Here is a 14,368-nt window from a genome sequence, read left to right on the forward strand (position 1 = left end):
CTAGAAAAATATTAAACTTTTGGTAAAATATGCAGTGCCCAGGGCCCAAAGTGTATTAGGAGTTAAGACCAGTATTAACCTTAGTCTGAAAAAAAGTCCATTAGGTTTGTATTAGACCATGATCGGTATTTGAGACTGGCTTAACTTTTAATACACTTTTGAACAACCAACCCTGGTCACAGTCAGGGGAGATAACCACTGTTATTTAAGTCCAGCACTGACCTGTGTAAGGCACCTATGGCCAGATTCACCACCATGTCCTTGGGGATAAACATGCCCTTATACTGGTCATCAGACTTGGCCTTACGGAAAGTCAAACTCACGGGAGGATAAAGTCTGAAAGGAAAGGAATTTCCACTTTCCATTAGATTAATTGACTGATTGACTAATGGATAATGCTATACTCAAGGATATCTCTCTCATACCATAGTGGTTCATAGGAAATCCTGGAGTAAACCATCGACCTCTGGCAAATAACTAACAAGCATTCTTACACGTAACACACAGAACGTCACCCTTTAGTGAACTGGCGGAAGGCATGGGGTCTCAAATGAAACTGTTAACTCAGATAGAGCAAAAAGCATCATGCTTTTTTGTTTTTGAGCCAACGATGAATTTCAATACGCTTGTAGACATTCTAATTCCTCAACCTTTTCGCATATGAAAGATCCATTTTCAGTGCAATTCAGGCACATTTTAACTTGGTTTTGGGGCTACAAAGGATGGATTAATCAATTTCAGGGATTCACAGAAAGTACAGTTTTACTACTCAACACAAAATAATGCTTTCAGTATATGCTTGAATAAACACCTTGCAAACACACCAAAAGGTCCTAGAATCATTTTTTTATTTATTTATATATTTATTTATTTATTGATATTTTATGCCGTACTCAAGAATATTTCACTTATCCGACGCCGGCCAGCATTCTGGTGGGAGGACAGAGGACAGAGCCCTGGGGAAACCCCTGACCATCCACAGGTTGCTGGAAGACCGTCCCAATTACAGCTGGAGAGGAAGCCAGCCTGAGCTGGACTTGAACTCACGGCGACCGCATTGGTGAGTGGCTCCTGGGTCATTACACTACGCTAGCAGGCTAACTAACTGAGCCACGGAGGCCCCCGGTTGTTGTTGAATTAGGTAGTTGCTCTACATTCCTTACATTTACCTCATACATGTACAAGATTACTGCTTACTGCCGTACTCAAGAATGTTTTACTTATTCCATCTCATTTCCACAACCATTTCTCATATAACAGAGCAACATTCAGTGCAACTTTTGAACCATTTCAGTTCGACTTCAGAGACAAAACTATACTGGTCGGTTAGCCAGTTTCAGGTCTTAACAATAAGTATAATTTTATCGGCCTACATATAATAATGCCTTCAAAATACATGAATGCTTGAATAAACATCTTGCAAACGTGCGAAAGTTTACAGTACATAAAAGTGGCAAACAGGCTTATGGGTGGAGAAAACATTAACCCTTCATTCTTAATTTCTTCAAAGTCTACTAACATACTGTAAATGTCTTTTTATTCACGTGGTACTAGCATTTGCAGATTTCGTGGCGAACACATTTCTGTGAAAATAGGCGCCTTCCAATATAAAACCCATGTAATGTAAGTAATTTATTAATGTAGCATGCACTACAGTCATAAATTCGTTAACAAGCACTACAGTTCTAATACTTTTTGAAACACGTTAATTAGAAAAACCTAATTAGAATGTATTCCGGCTTTCACAAATCCAGCTTAATTGATCGTCAGTTAATCTTGCTTTCTTTTAAGGAGGCTTAGCTCTGTCTACATATTGCCACATTGTGACGTTGTTGTTGTTGATTTATTACCGCGGTTAGAGACACACAAATTGATAATTTGTACTGGACGTGTGTACGTGATCTGGTATACATACGATAAGAGACGTTTTTTTATCGACTGTACTTGCATTCCAGTCAGATCACCTTTCTGACGTGCCCGATACATTATTTGGGGGTTTCTGTACTTCAAACTTTCTTTTGATAATAATGACTTCTGAGAAATTTACTCAAATCTTTCACTCAAAGTTTCACTCACACTGGTGATGCATGAGAATTCAACAGTGGGATTTATTTATATCACACTTAATCCTTCGTCGTCTGCCCGAGTGAGTAACGCGAATATTTGATCACAAATAAACAAAAGTTTATGCCCACAAATAAAAAGGCATTTACAGTACCAAACAACTTGATTTTTTTTCGTTAAGATCATATCCAACAGGAATTTTATTCACTCATAGCTCATCTTACTCCCATTAATAGATGTCCTGTGAATAATTACCTTAGCGTCTCCTTGACAACCGCAGTAAGATACTTCAAGCGATCAAGTGTGTCCCATGTAAGAGGGCCATCAATGGCAGACACTTCTGCTCGGAGTTTGTCCTGAATCTCAGGGTGTCTTCCCAGGGACAACAAACACCATAGTAACCCTGAACTTGTAGTCTGGAAAGGATGAAAGGTTCGCATTTAATGATACATGTTTAAGAATTTCTCAGCAAGGCCGTTAGTGTAAAATAATTCTGTTATCTGTTTAGTTCATTCCAATATAATACACAAATGAATTCATCTTTTACATATTTTTGGACTGAAGCTGTGATTGGAGATTTTTGCAGCCCTCAAGAGTATTTCACTCATATAACATAGAGTACAGCAATAGAAGCTTTAATAGGAAACAGCTTTTCAATAATCACAAAGTTCAGATGCAGCTGAGGCATAGAGAGCACCTTGATTGGTCAGACAGATTTCAGGTAAGGGCCTGTAACTCTGGAGAGCTGAGCCACGTATCACCAACACTGACAGAGATTTGTAGAGATAGGGCAAAGAAAAAAAAAACATTTGTAGAGGCTAACCTGGAGAATGGAGAATCAAAACTTTTCTTTGATTCATTTATTTATTTGATTGGGGTTTTAAGCCAGGCTCAAGAATATTTCATTTATACAACTGCGAACAGCATTATGATGGTACCGAGAAAACAGGGAAGAGCCTGGGGGGATCCAACGACCGTCTACAGCTTCCTGGCAGAGCATCCCGCGAAAGATCTGAGAGAAAGCCAGCATTAGCTGGTCTAGAACCCTCAGCTCCTGAGTTATTACCCTGCGCTAGTACACAAACCACAAAAACTTACTTGTCACCTTTTCAAGTTCCAGTTTTAAGGCTAGAACTTACCTCATGCCCAGCCACCATGAATGTCATCACATGATCACGGATTTCTTTTTCACTCAAGCCCTCGCCCGAATCTTCATCCTTTGCCAGCAAGAGAGAGGTCAAGAGGTCATGAACGTGTTCATCATCTGTACAACATCAAGGGGAGGTCAAAAGGTCATGAATGCGTTCATCTGTACAACATCAAGGGGAGATCAAGAATGTGTTCATCATCTGTACAACATCAAGGGAGGCCAAGAGGTCATGAACGTGTTCATCATCTGTACAACATCAAGGGGAGGTCAAGAGGTCATGAACGTGTTCGTCATCTGTACATCAAGGAGAGGTCAAGAGGTCATGAATGTGTTTATCATCTGTACAACATCAAGGGGAGGTCAAGGTCATGAATGTGTTCATCATCCACACAACATCAAGAGGTCATGAATGTGTTCATCATCTACAGAACATCAAAAGGAGGTCAAGAGGTCATGAATGTGTTCATCATCTGTACAACATCAAGGGGAGGTCAAGAGGTCATGAATGTGTTTATCATCCACACAACATCAAGAGGACGTCAAGAGGTCATGAATGTGTTCATCATCTGTACAACATCAAGGGGAGGTCAAGAGGTCATGAATGTGTTCATCATCTGTACAACATCAAGGGGAGGTCAAGAGGTCATGAATGTGTTCATCATCTACACAACATCAAGAGGAGGTCAAGAGGTCATGAATGTGTTCATCATCCACACAACATCAAGGGGAGGTCAAGAGGTCATGAATGCGTTCATCATCTGTACAACATCAAGGGGAGGTCAAGAGGTCATGAATGCATTCATCATCCACACAACATCAAGGGGAGGTCAAGATGTCATGAATGTGTTCATCATCTATACAACATCAAGAGGAGGTCAAGAGGTCATGAATGTGTTCATCATCTGTACAACATCAAGGGGAGGTCAAGAGGTCATGAATGTGTTCATCATCTACACAACATCAAGAGGAATGAGTGAGTGCTTTAATGTCGTGCTTAACAACTATTCAGTCATATGATGACGAAGGAGTCCCCAGGGTGCATGTGAAGTGCCTCTGTGTTGCAGGATAGATTTCCACCACTATTTTATCTAATGCTGAGATGATTTACCGAAAGTAAGTAAGGCGTTCCACCCGAGCCATTATACTGATACAGTATCGTTGCACTATCTCCTTCATGCTGAACAGCAAGCGAGAAAGCTACAACTTCCTCTTTTAAAGCCTTATGTGTGACCCAACCCAGGATTGATCCTGGATCTACTGCTTCCTGAAGCTGACGCTCTACCAACTGTGCTATGGGGGCCGGTAACATCAAGAGGTAACATCCAAACAGCTTGGTAGCTCCATAATTCATCTTTTAACCTGGAAATCCTACTGGGTCATGGGAGATGCCATGGGAATGAATGAACGAATGATTATGGCTTAATGCCACATCGACAATATTTCAGCCATATCGTGGTGAGTAGATGCCATGGAAGTCGCCATGCTGGCAGCGCTCTAGATTTTTTCAATGTGCATGATTCTGTTTACTCATCAAGTTCAAACCAATCCAGTTTTAGTTTTACGTAGTCACATTACTTATAAACAGGTCAGAAGTAAAAAAAAACACACACACACACACACAAAAAAACAGCAAACATTTACATTTCCTTTTCTGAAAAATGAGTCCCACCATTCTCATGAAACAGCTTCAAGTTGCTTCAAAAATATTTTCAATGTGGACACATACATGTAGGATTTGACTTACCTGTGATCTCTGACAAGGATTTCTTCTTTTCAGCAATTACCGTGGTTACGCATGAATCAACGACAGCCAAATCCTGATCCCACTGACGCTTCTCTTTTGTAGGTAGTTTGGTGAAGAATGGAATTAAAAGTTTCCAGCTGAAAATTTCAAGAAAAATAAATACCTGCATAACGAGCAAATGCAAACACAAGACCTTAAAATCTCAAAAATTTAACAGTATAAACTTTGAATCCCTCAAACTCAGAGCCCCATATTTCTATATTAGAAACTGAAAAAGAATTGAAAATCTGTATTTACTGTAATTGAACTAAAATCTGACAATGTTTTTGAAGTCAAATAAATATTATAAAACATTAAATGTACTTCCAATCAAACCTCAAAACACCTGTGTAACTTCAATAAAATTCTCAGAATAGGCAAAATGAGTAGCTCAGTCATGTGTGAAATATGCTGTAAATTACCTGAATCCGAACACTCCAAGCATTCTCTGAAAGGACATCACATCTCCTGCATCTGGCCTAACCAGGCTGTTAAACTTGTAACCAAACCCACATTCTCCAATAGCATCTAATGACTGGAAACAAAAACGTGTCATGTAGTTTTTCAGGAGTCAAATTCATTTGTCTGAAATTTTAGAACCTGGAGAAAACCATGCAAAGCTTGGATGAAATGATGTAAAGTTTTGAAGAAATCAGGCACTGCTTTAAAGTATATTAGGTAAGGCTTTCAGGAAAGCATGCAGTGTTTTAAGCCAAGGAGGCAAAGTTTTGAAGAAACCATTCAAAGTTTTAAGCTCATGAGGCAAAGTTTTGAAGAAACAATGCAGAGTTTTAAGCCAGTGAGACGAAGTTTTGAAGAAAACATGCACAGTTTTAAGCCAAGGAGGCAAAGTTTTGACGAAACCATGCAGTGTTTTAAGCCAAGGAGGCAAAGCTTTGACGAAACAATGCAGAGTTTTAAGCCAGTGAGACGAAGTTTTGAAGAAAACATGCACAGTTTTAAGCCAATGAGGCAAAGTTTTGACGAAACCATGCAGTGTTTTAAGCCAAGGAGGCAAAGTTTTGAGAAAACCATGCTCAGTTTCAAGCCAAGGAGGCAAAGCTTTGACGAAACAATGCAAGGTTTTAAGCCAGTGAGGCAAAGTTTTGACGAAACCATGCAGTGTTTTAAGCCAATGAGGCAAAGTTTTGACGAAACCATGCATTGTTTTAAGCCAATGAGGCAAAGTTTTGACGAAACCACGCAGTGTTTTAAGCCAACGAGGCAAAGTTTTAAGGAAAGCATGCACAGCTTTAAGACAATGGGGCAAAGTTTTAAGGAAAGCATGCACAGCTTTAAGACAATGGGGCAAAGTTTTAAGGAAAGCATGCACAGCTTTAAGACAATGGGGCAAAGTTTTAAGGAAAGCATGCACAGCTTTAAGACAATGGGGCAAAGTTTCAAGGAAAGCATGCACAGCTTTAAGACAGTGGGGCAAAGTTTTGAGGGAACCAATCTGAGGAAACAGGATATCACTACATCCTGCCTGGTATTTCACCAACCTCCAGAAGAAATAAAGAGCTCACTTCACTGATTCATCCAAATATTTGTAGATGGGAAATATGGAGAAATACCTCTACAGCTACATGACTGGTCAGACTTGCTCAGTGTCATTCTCAAACACAATAAAAACTTGTAAAATCTGATAAAAATGACAGCTAAACAATAGTCCTAATAAGATGGTTAGAAAAGTGCGCGTTAAGCAAGGCAGTGGCATGTCTTACCCCGAACCTGGGTATGATCGCGACTTTGAGGCGATATTGGTGAGTGATAGCTTTGTGAATCAAAAAAGTGCCCAAACTATTAGATCAACACCTGACCGTCCGCAGAACCCTGAGAAGAGTTCACCAGTCTGGTGTAGTTTTACTCACCATGCACGTGAAGCCGTCTGTGGGCGCCAGCGTGATGTACTCTGCCTCAGGATCAGCGGCCACTTGCTCCATCCATTTCTCACACAACTGCTGACAGTACTTCTCCACAATAGGGACGAAATCTGTCGTCAAAACAGTATCCATTTTGCATCAGTTTAAGCACTGTCACAGTAAATCCCGGTCACTCTCATTTCCTTTCATTGGACTAGTCTTCATGCTGAACCAAATAATGTTTGATTGACTCCATGGTAGCCATTTTTATGGCTAGAGGACACAAATGACAAAGTAACAAAGCCTTCAAATATTTATTTATTTATATATCTGGCATTTTACGTTGTACTCAAGAATATTTCACTTACACAGTACCAGCCAGCAATGTGGCGGCAGGAAACTGGACAGAGCCCGAGGGAAACTCATGACCCTCTGCAGGTTGCTACCAGGCCTTCCTATGTACGATCGGACAGAAAGCCAGCATAAGCTGGACTTGAACTCAAAAGCGGTCGCATTGCTTTAGAGGTTAATCAATCAATGTAATGTGCTAGCAAGGATGATGCTATATAACAAATAAAACCCTAGACTCTAATTCAGACTTGCAAATGTGTTAAATTCAACTGGAGACTCAAAGATAAGCTAAACAGACAGTCCACAAGACAGTAGAGCGCATTGTTTTCTTCTGTGACACTACAGCGCGTGTGTACACCATATATGTGATTGTGATGTAATAAAGGAAAGAAAGAATGAGTTTACAGCTTTGGGTCGTCTTGATACAAACAGGAAAGAGTCTTACGAGTTCCACATTGACATTTTTTCCTCCCAAATACACATCGTAAAACTGTGTACATGCATTAAAACTGGGCCAGGAAAAGTACTACAATACGTGTACTTACTCTGCAGGATGCTAGGTTTGAAGGAACCATTACACAACTTTCTGTGAGAGGCATGTAGCTGACCTTCGGAAGTCACCAGACCGTTACCAATCACCTCCTGCAGACGGCTGTATCGCACACAAGCACAGTGGATAAACTTACATGTGTCATATATTGCATTTAATTAGGATTGTATGATGACGATCAGAAAATATAAATTCATGGCAATTCTGCAGAAGCTTATGTCATACACAGCACACCAATGACAGCCTCCAAATCAGGTTATTTTTTTTACCTTTTAAGAACATGAAAGACAGCATTTTCAGAGCCCAATCATGCAATTTGTACATGTAGTGCATTTAAAATTTTCGCACGATCAGGATTGAATTATGGAGCAGCCAGACTGATTGACTATTAGCATCTGGTGTGACAAAGACATGGTAGTGTTTCCTGATGTTATCATATTCAGGACACCAAACCTGACACCTCACCTAAACATGGTGTCACCCTATGGCTGAATATAGTATGAATGTCATCAAATTCAGTCAGGACACCAAACTGGACACCCCATCCAAACACGGCATCTCCTTGTGGCTTTACAGTCCCAAATATCACAAAATTCAGGACACCAAATCTGACACCAAATGGCATCATAATGCATTCATCACATCAAATCTTACACCTACGTTGTAACCTGTTAATGGCTTTTGTTTGTGGCTCAACAGTCATGGATGTATTCTGTACACCAAAGTGGACACCTCCATCCAACCAATCATGATTTCATTTCATGACTCCAAGACACTTGGATGACAATGTCATGATCCAAGACATTTGACACGATAATTTTCAGTACCAGCCAAACAAGTTCTTTCCCTGTTTCCACACAAAAATAGAACTTGATCACATTAGTCCATATTTATTCAATACCTTATAATTCAGATAACTAAGCATGTACATTTATAAAGAGCACAGTAATGAAGACCAACTTACGCAAATAAGAACTTGGGCTTCGGGTAGTTTCTGACGTTTGTGACTAAAATGTGCTTCATGAAGTCTGGGTCAGCCACCATGATCCGAACACTTCCCATCATACCATGGTAGGCAATAATGGAGGACTGGTACTCCCTGATCCATCTGTAAATATTTCATGGTTTATCTGACTGAAGTTCAAGGTCATATGTGTATTGTTTCAGTTACAATGGGCAGCTTTGTGGGTGGACGACAGTGTTGAGAGAAAACCAACAATGCTTGGCACAGTAACTGAATTTCCAAAATCCAATTAAAAAAAATAGAGTAGGTTGGTAGGGAACCAACTAGCCAAGACAACAACAATTTAAATCACTGTTTGGTGGGCAGAATAAATCTTTTTATCATAAGTTACGAAAACCCTTCAAAATCATCTAATTTGTGGAAAATCTGAATTATCTCGGAATTTGTTCCTGTTGAAGATGTATGAATACATCATCCAAAAAAACAACAGGAAATTCATGAAAATATGAAGATCAGACAAAATAAAAAGGTGGATTTTCAGTTTTATTTTTATTCAATTTTTGCGTTTTTCTTAGTGACGGCTTACCCCTAAAACACAATATATAATTGGTTCCACCTTATGGGGAAAAAAAAGGATCTTAAACAAGCTAACATTGAGAGAATAAATTTATTTATTTATTTGATTGGTGTTTTATGCCAAATATTTTTTGCATTCAAAAATATTTCACGTATATGATGGCGACCTTGGTGGGAGGAAATCAAGCAAAGGCCCGGGTAAACCCACGACCATTCGCAGGTTGCTGGAGGACCTTCCCACAGTTGGCTGAAAAGGAGCCAGCATGAGCTGGATTTGAACTCAGAGCCACTGCATCAGTGGGAGGCTCCTGGGTCATTGCACCTTGCTGGGGTGCTAATCCCCTTGGCCATGATGGCCCCTGAGGAAATAATAAAAAATAAAGAAAATAAAACAATGCTACCAAAACCACAATAAAATCTTTCAAGCAGGGTTGGTCCGGCTATCCCAATAGGCATATACTGGCACCAATAGCATAGTTGGTAGAGCATCCACTTTCGGAATGGTAAATCTTGGGTCAGGTCACACCTAAGACTTTAAAAGAGCAGGTTGTAGCTTCCTCACTGGACGTTCAACATTAAGGGGATAGTGCAGCGACCGGTTGACCCATATCAGTATAATAGCTCGGGCGGGGCGCCTTACTTGCCTTTGGTAAGTCATCTCAGTGAAGCATCACTAGATAAAAGAGCAGTGGAAATCCGTCCTGCAACAGGGGAGGCACCTTACACGTACATGCACCCTAAGGACTCCTTTGTCGTCATATGACTGAAAAATTATTCAACCCCAAGCACTCACCCACTCACCAATAGGCATATGTTTAATAGCTGTCTGGACAGCAATGACATGTTGGATGATCAGAGCACAAGACATGTACACACCATAACATCAACAGACAGTAAGAGACATACTGTAATCCTTCAACCTTTTCACATATTTGCAAGGTGTTTATTCAAGCATAATCTGAAGACATTACTCTGTGTAGACTGATAAAATAATACTTCTTGTGAAGCCACATTAGGCCACTTATTTAAATGATTGGAAAGCCTTCAAAAACAGGAAAATCATAAAAACATCAATATTTGACACAAAAGGTGGATGTTTAATTTTATTTTCATTCCATTTTGTCTGGGAGGGCGGGGGGGGGGCGATTTTTTGGTGCCAGCTTGCTCGTAAAACAAAAATAAGAATAGTGTTATGAATATGGTAAACCAATGAAGCAAATAAATACAACTACACAGCATGGTTTGAGAGGCCGTCACAATTAAGTGAACTTTTATAATCTAATATTAAGTGTGCTCACCTTTCGTATGGAGATATTGCTTCTTCTCGGGCTATTTCGTAGAAATTTCCTAGAATGGGACGAAATGGTTTGTGAGGTAACTGAAACACAACCATAGATTAATGTTTATTTCAGCCAGTTTACACCTTGTTTTAAGCGTGCACCCCTTAAGATTTAAAGCTTTAATATTATAAGCTCTTACATTGCTCTGTCTGTCTGTGTGTGAGTGTCTGCCTGTTTGTGTGTCTGCCTGTGTTTGTGTGTGCACCTGCCTGTCTGCCAGTCAGATTGTCATTCAAATTTTTTACACCTTGCTTATTAATAGGCCTATGGGTCAGGCAGTCGAGTTTTTCACACCATTTGACATGGGCCATCAAATTATCGAGCAGAAGGTGATAGGACTTCATGGACTACAGTCACAGCTGTTCAAAATTTTACCTGACTTGCGAGCATTTCACTCACAGTATATATGTACTATGCTGAAAGTGTGGTTTTTTGTTTTCTGGTGTTCCCTGACAACCCTAATGCTTCACTCAGCTCTATATATGATGTACCCTAACTTGAACAACTAGCAAAGTGTGAATCCTACACCTTAAATCAGCTTCAAAAATGACACGGTTCACAGTCTGTTCGTGCTAAATGAAGAGTTAGGGTCAACAGCTGGTCATTACTGGTGAAGGTATTATGAAGAGTTAGGGTTCACAGTTTGTCCTTCCTTGTGAAGCTGTTATGAAGAGTTAGGGTTCACAGTTTGTCATTACTTGTGCAGTTATTATGAAGAGTTAAGGTCCACAGTTTGTCATTACTTGTGAAGTTATTATGAAGAGTTAGGGTTCACAGTTTATCATTACTTGTGAAGCTGTTATGAAGAGTTAGGGTTCACAGTTTGTCATTACTTGTGAAGTTATTATGAAGAGTTAGGGTTCACAGTTTGTCATTACTGGTGAAGCTAATATGAAGAGTTAGGGTTCACAGGTTTGTCCTTACTTGAGAAGCTATTATGAAGAGTTAGGGTTCACAGTTTGTCATTACTTGTGAGGCTATTATGAAGAGTTAGGTTTCACAGTTTGTCATTACTTGTGAAGCTATTATGAACAGTTAGGGTTCACAGGTTTGTCCTTACTTGCAAAGCTATTATGAAGAGTTAGGGTTCACAGTTTGTCATTACTTGCGAAGCTGTTATGAAGAGTTAGGGTTTACAGTTTGTCATTACTTGGGAAGTTATTATGAAGAGTTAGGGTTCACAGTTTGTCATTACTGGTGAAATTATTATGAAGAGTTAGGGTTCACAGTTTGTCCTTCCTTGTGAAGCTGTTATGAAGAGTTAGGGTTCACAGTTGGTCATTACATGTGAAGCTATTATGAAGAGTTAGGGTTCACAGGTTTGTCCTTACTTGCAAAGCTATTATGAAGAGTTAGGGTTCACAGTTTGTCATTACTTGCGAAGCTGTTATGAAGAGTTAGGGTTTACAGTTTGTCATTACTTGTGAAGTTATTATGAAGAGTTAGGGTTCACAGTTTGTCATTACTGGTGAAATTATTATGAAGAGTTAGGGTTCACAGTTTGTCCTTCCTTGTGAAGCTGTTATGAAGAGTTAGGGTTCACAGTTGGTCATTACATGTGAAGCTATTATGAAGAGTTAGGGTTCACAGGTTTGTCCCTACTTGAGAAGCTATTATGAAGAGTTAGGGTTCACAGTTTGTCATTACTTGTGAAGCTGTTATGAAGAGTTAGGGTCCACAGTTTGTCATTACTTGTGAAGTTATTATGAAGAGTTAGGGTTCACAGTTTATCATTACTTGTGAAGCTGTTATGAAGAGTTAGGGTCCACAGTTTGTCATTACTTGTGAAGTTATTATGAAGAGTAAGGGTCCACAGTTTGTCATTACTTGCGAAGCTGTTATGAAGAGTTAGGGTTTACAGTTTGTCATTACTTGTGAAGTTATTATGAAGAGTTAGGGTTCACAGTTTGTCATTACTGGTGAAATTATTATGAAGAGTTAGGGTTCACAGTTTGTCCTTCCTTGTGAAGCTGTTATGAAGAGTTAGGGTTCACAGTTGGTCATTACATGTGAAGCTATTATGAACAGTTAGGGTTCACAGGTTTGTCCTTACTTGAGAAGCTATTATGAAGAGTTAGGGTTCACAGTTTGTCATTACTTGTGAAGCTGTTATGAAGAGTTAGGGTCCACAGTTTGTCATTACTTGTGAAGTTATTATGAAGAGTTAGGGTTCACAGTTTGTCATTACTTGTGAAGCTGTTATGAAGAGTTAGGGTCCACAGTTTGTCATTACTTGTGAAGTTATTATGAAGAGTAAGGGTCCACAGTTTGTCCTTACTTGTGAAGTTATTATGAAGAGTTAGGGTTCACAGTTTGTCCTTCCTTGTGAAGCTGTTATGAAGAGTTAGGGTTCACAGTTGGTCATTACTTGTGAAGCTGTTATGAAGAGTTAGGGTTTACAGTTTATCATTATTTGTGAAGTTATTATGAAGAGTAAGGGTCCACAGTTTGTCCTTACTTGTGAAGTTATTATGAAGAGTTAGGGTTCACAGTTTGTCCTTCCTTGTGAAGCTGTTATGAAGAGTTAGGGTTCACAGTTGGTCATTACTTGTGAAGCTGTTATGAAGAGTTAGGGTTCACAGTTTATCATTACTTGTGAAGCTGTTATGAAGAGTTAGGGTTCACAGTTGGTCATTACTTGTGAAGCCATTATGAAGAGTTAGGATTCACAGCTGGTCATTACTTGTGAAGCCATTGTGAAGAGTTAGGATTCACAGCTGGTCATTACTTGTGAAACTATTATAAAGAGTTAGGGTTCATAGTGTGTCATTATTTGTGAAGCTATTATGAAGAGTTAGGGTTCACAGTTTGTCATTACTTGTGAAGCTATTATGAAGAGCTAGGGTTCAAAGTTTGTCATTACTTGCGAAGCTATTATGAAGAGTTAGGGTTCACAGTTTGTCATTCCTTCAAAGCTATTATGAAGGGCTAGGGTTCACAGTTTGTCATTACTTGTGAACTTATGAAGAGCTAGGGTTCACAGTTTGTCCTTCCTTGTGAAGGTATTATGAAGAGTTAGCATTCACAGTTTGTCATTACTTCTGAAGCTATCGAGGATTCACAGCTGGTCATTACTTGTGAAACTATTATCAAGAGCTAGAGTTCACAGTTTGTCATTACTTGTGAAGGTATTATGAAAAGTTAGGGTCAACAGTTTGTCATTACTTGTGAAGCTATTATGAACAGTTAGGGTTCACAGTTTGTCATTACTTGTGAAGCTATTATGAAGAATTAGGGTTCACAGTTTGTCATTACTTGCCAAGCTATTATGAAGAGTTAGGGTTCACAGTTTGTCATTACTTGCGAGGCTGTTATGAAGAGCTGACGCTCACAGTTTGTCATTACTTGTGAAGCTATCATGAAGAGCTAGGGTTCACAGTTTGTGCCATTACTTGTGAAGGTATTATGAAGAGTTAGTGTTCACAGTTTATCATTACTTGTAAAGCTATTATGAAGAGCTAGGATCTACAGTTTGTCTTTACTTGCGAAGCTATTATGAAGAGTTATGGTCCACAGTTGGTCATTACTTGTGAAGCCACTGAGAAGAGTTAGGATTCACAGTTTGTCATTACTTGTGAAGGTATTATGAAGAGCCAGGGTCCACAGTTGGTCATTACTTGTGAAGCTACTGAGAAGAGTTAGGATTCACAGTTTGTCATTACTTGTGAAGCTATTATGAAGAGTTAGGGTTCACAGTTTGTCATTACTTGTGAAGCTGTTATGAAGAG

At 39.4% G+C, this 14,368-nt stretch overlaps 1 protein-coding gene across 2 annotated transcripts in view; it reads right to left on the bottom strand.

The window, feature by feature from the left end:
• Positions 1-14,368, bottom strand: part of LOC135480472 (taurochenodeoxycholic 6 alpha-hydroxylase-like) — a 33,910-nt gene that overhangs the window by 15,002 nt on the left and 4,540 nt on the right. For both annotated transcript variants that reach the window (XM_064760311.1, XM_064760310.1), the window contains exons 2-10: positions 10,599-10,678; positions 8,725-8,868; positions 7,756-7,862; positions 6,869-6,990; positions 5,420-5,532; positions 4,959-5,095; positions 3,204-3,328; positions 2,320-2,480; positions 223-336 (exon numbers count right to left, since the gene is read on the bottom strand). In XM_064760311.1, coding sequence (XP_064616381.1) covers positions 223-336; positions 2,320-2,480; positions 3,204-3,328; positions 4,959-5,095; positions 5,420-5,532; positions 6,869-6,990; positions 7,756-7,862; positions 8,725-8,868; positions 10,599-10,678 — 1,103 coding nt within the window. The remainder of the gene's footprint in view (positions 1-222; positions 337-2,319; positions 2,481-3,203; positions 3,329-4,958; positions 5,096-5,419; positions 5,533-6,868; positions 6,991-7,755; positions 7,863-8,724; positions 8,869-10,598; positions 10,679-14,368) is intronic.

This window comes from Liolophura sinensis, chromosome 13, assembly GCF_032854445.1.
Source record: "Liolophura sinensis isolate JHLJ2023 chromosome 13, CUHK_Ljap_v2, whole genome shotgun sequence".
In the NCBI taxonomy this organism is placed as follows: Eukaryota; Metazoa; Mollusca; class Polyplacophora; order Chitonida; family Chitonidae; genus Liolophura; species Liolophura sinensis.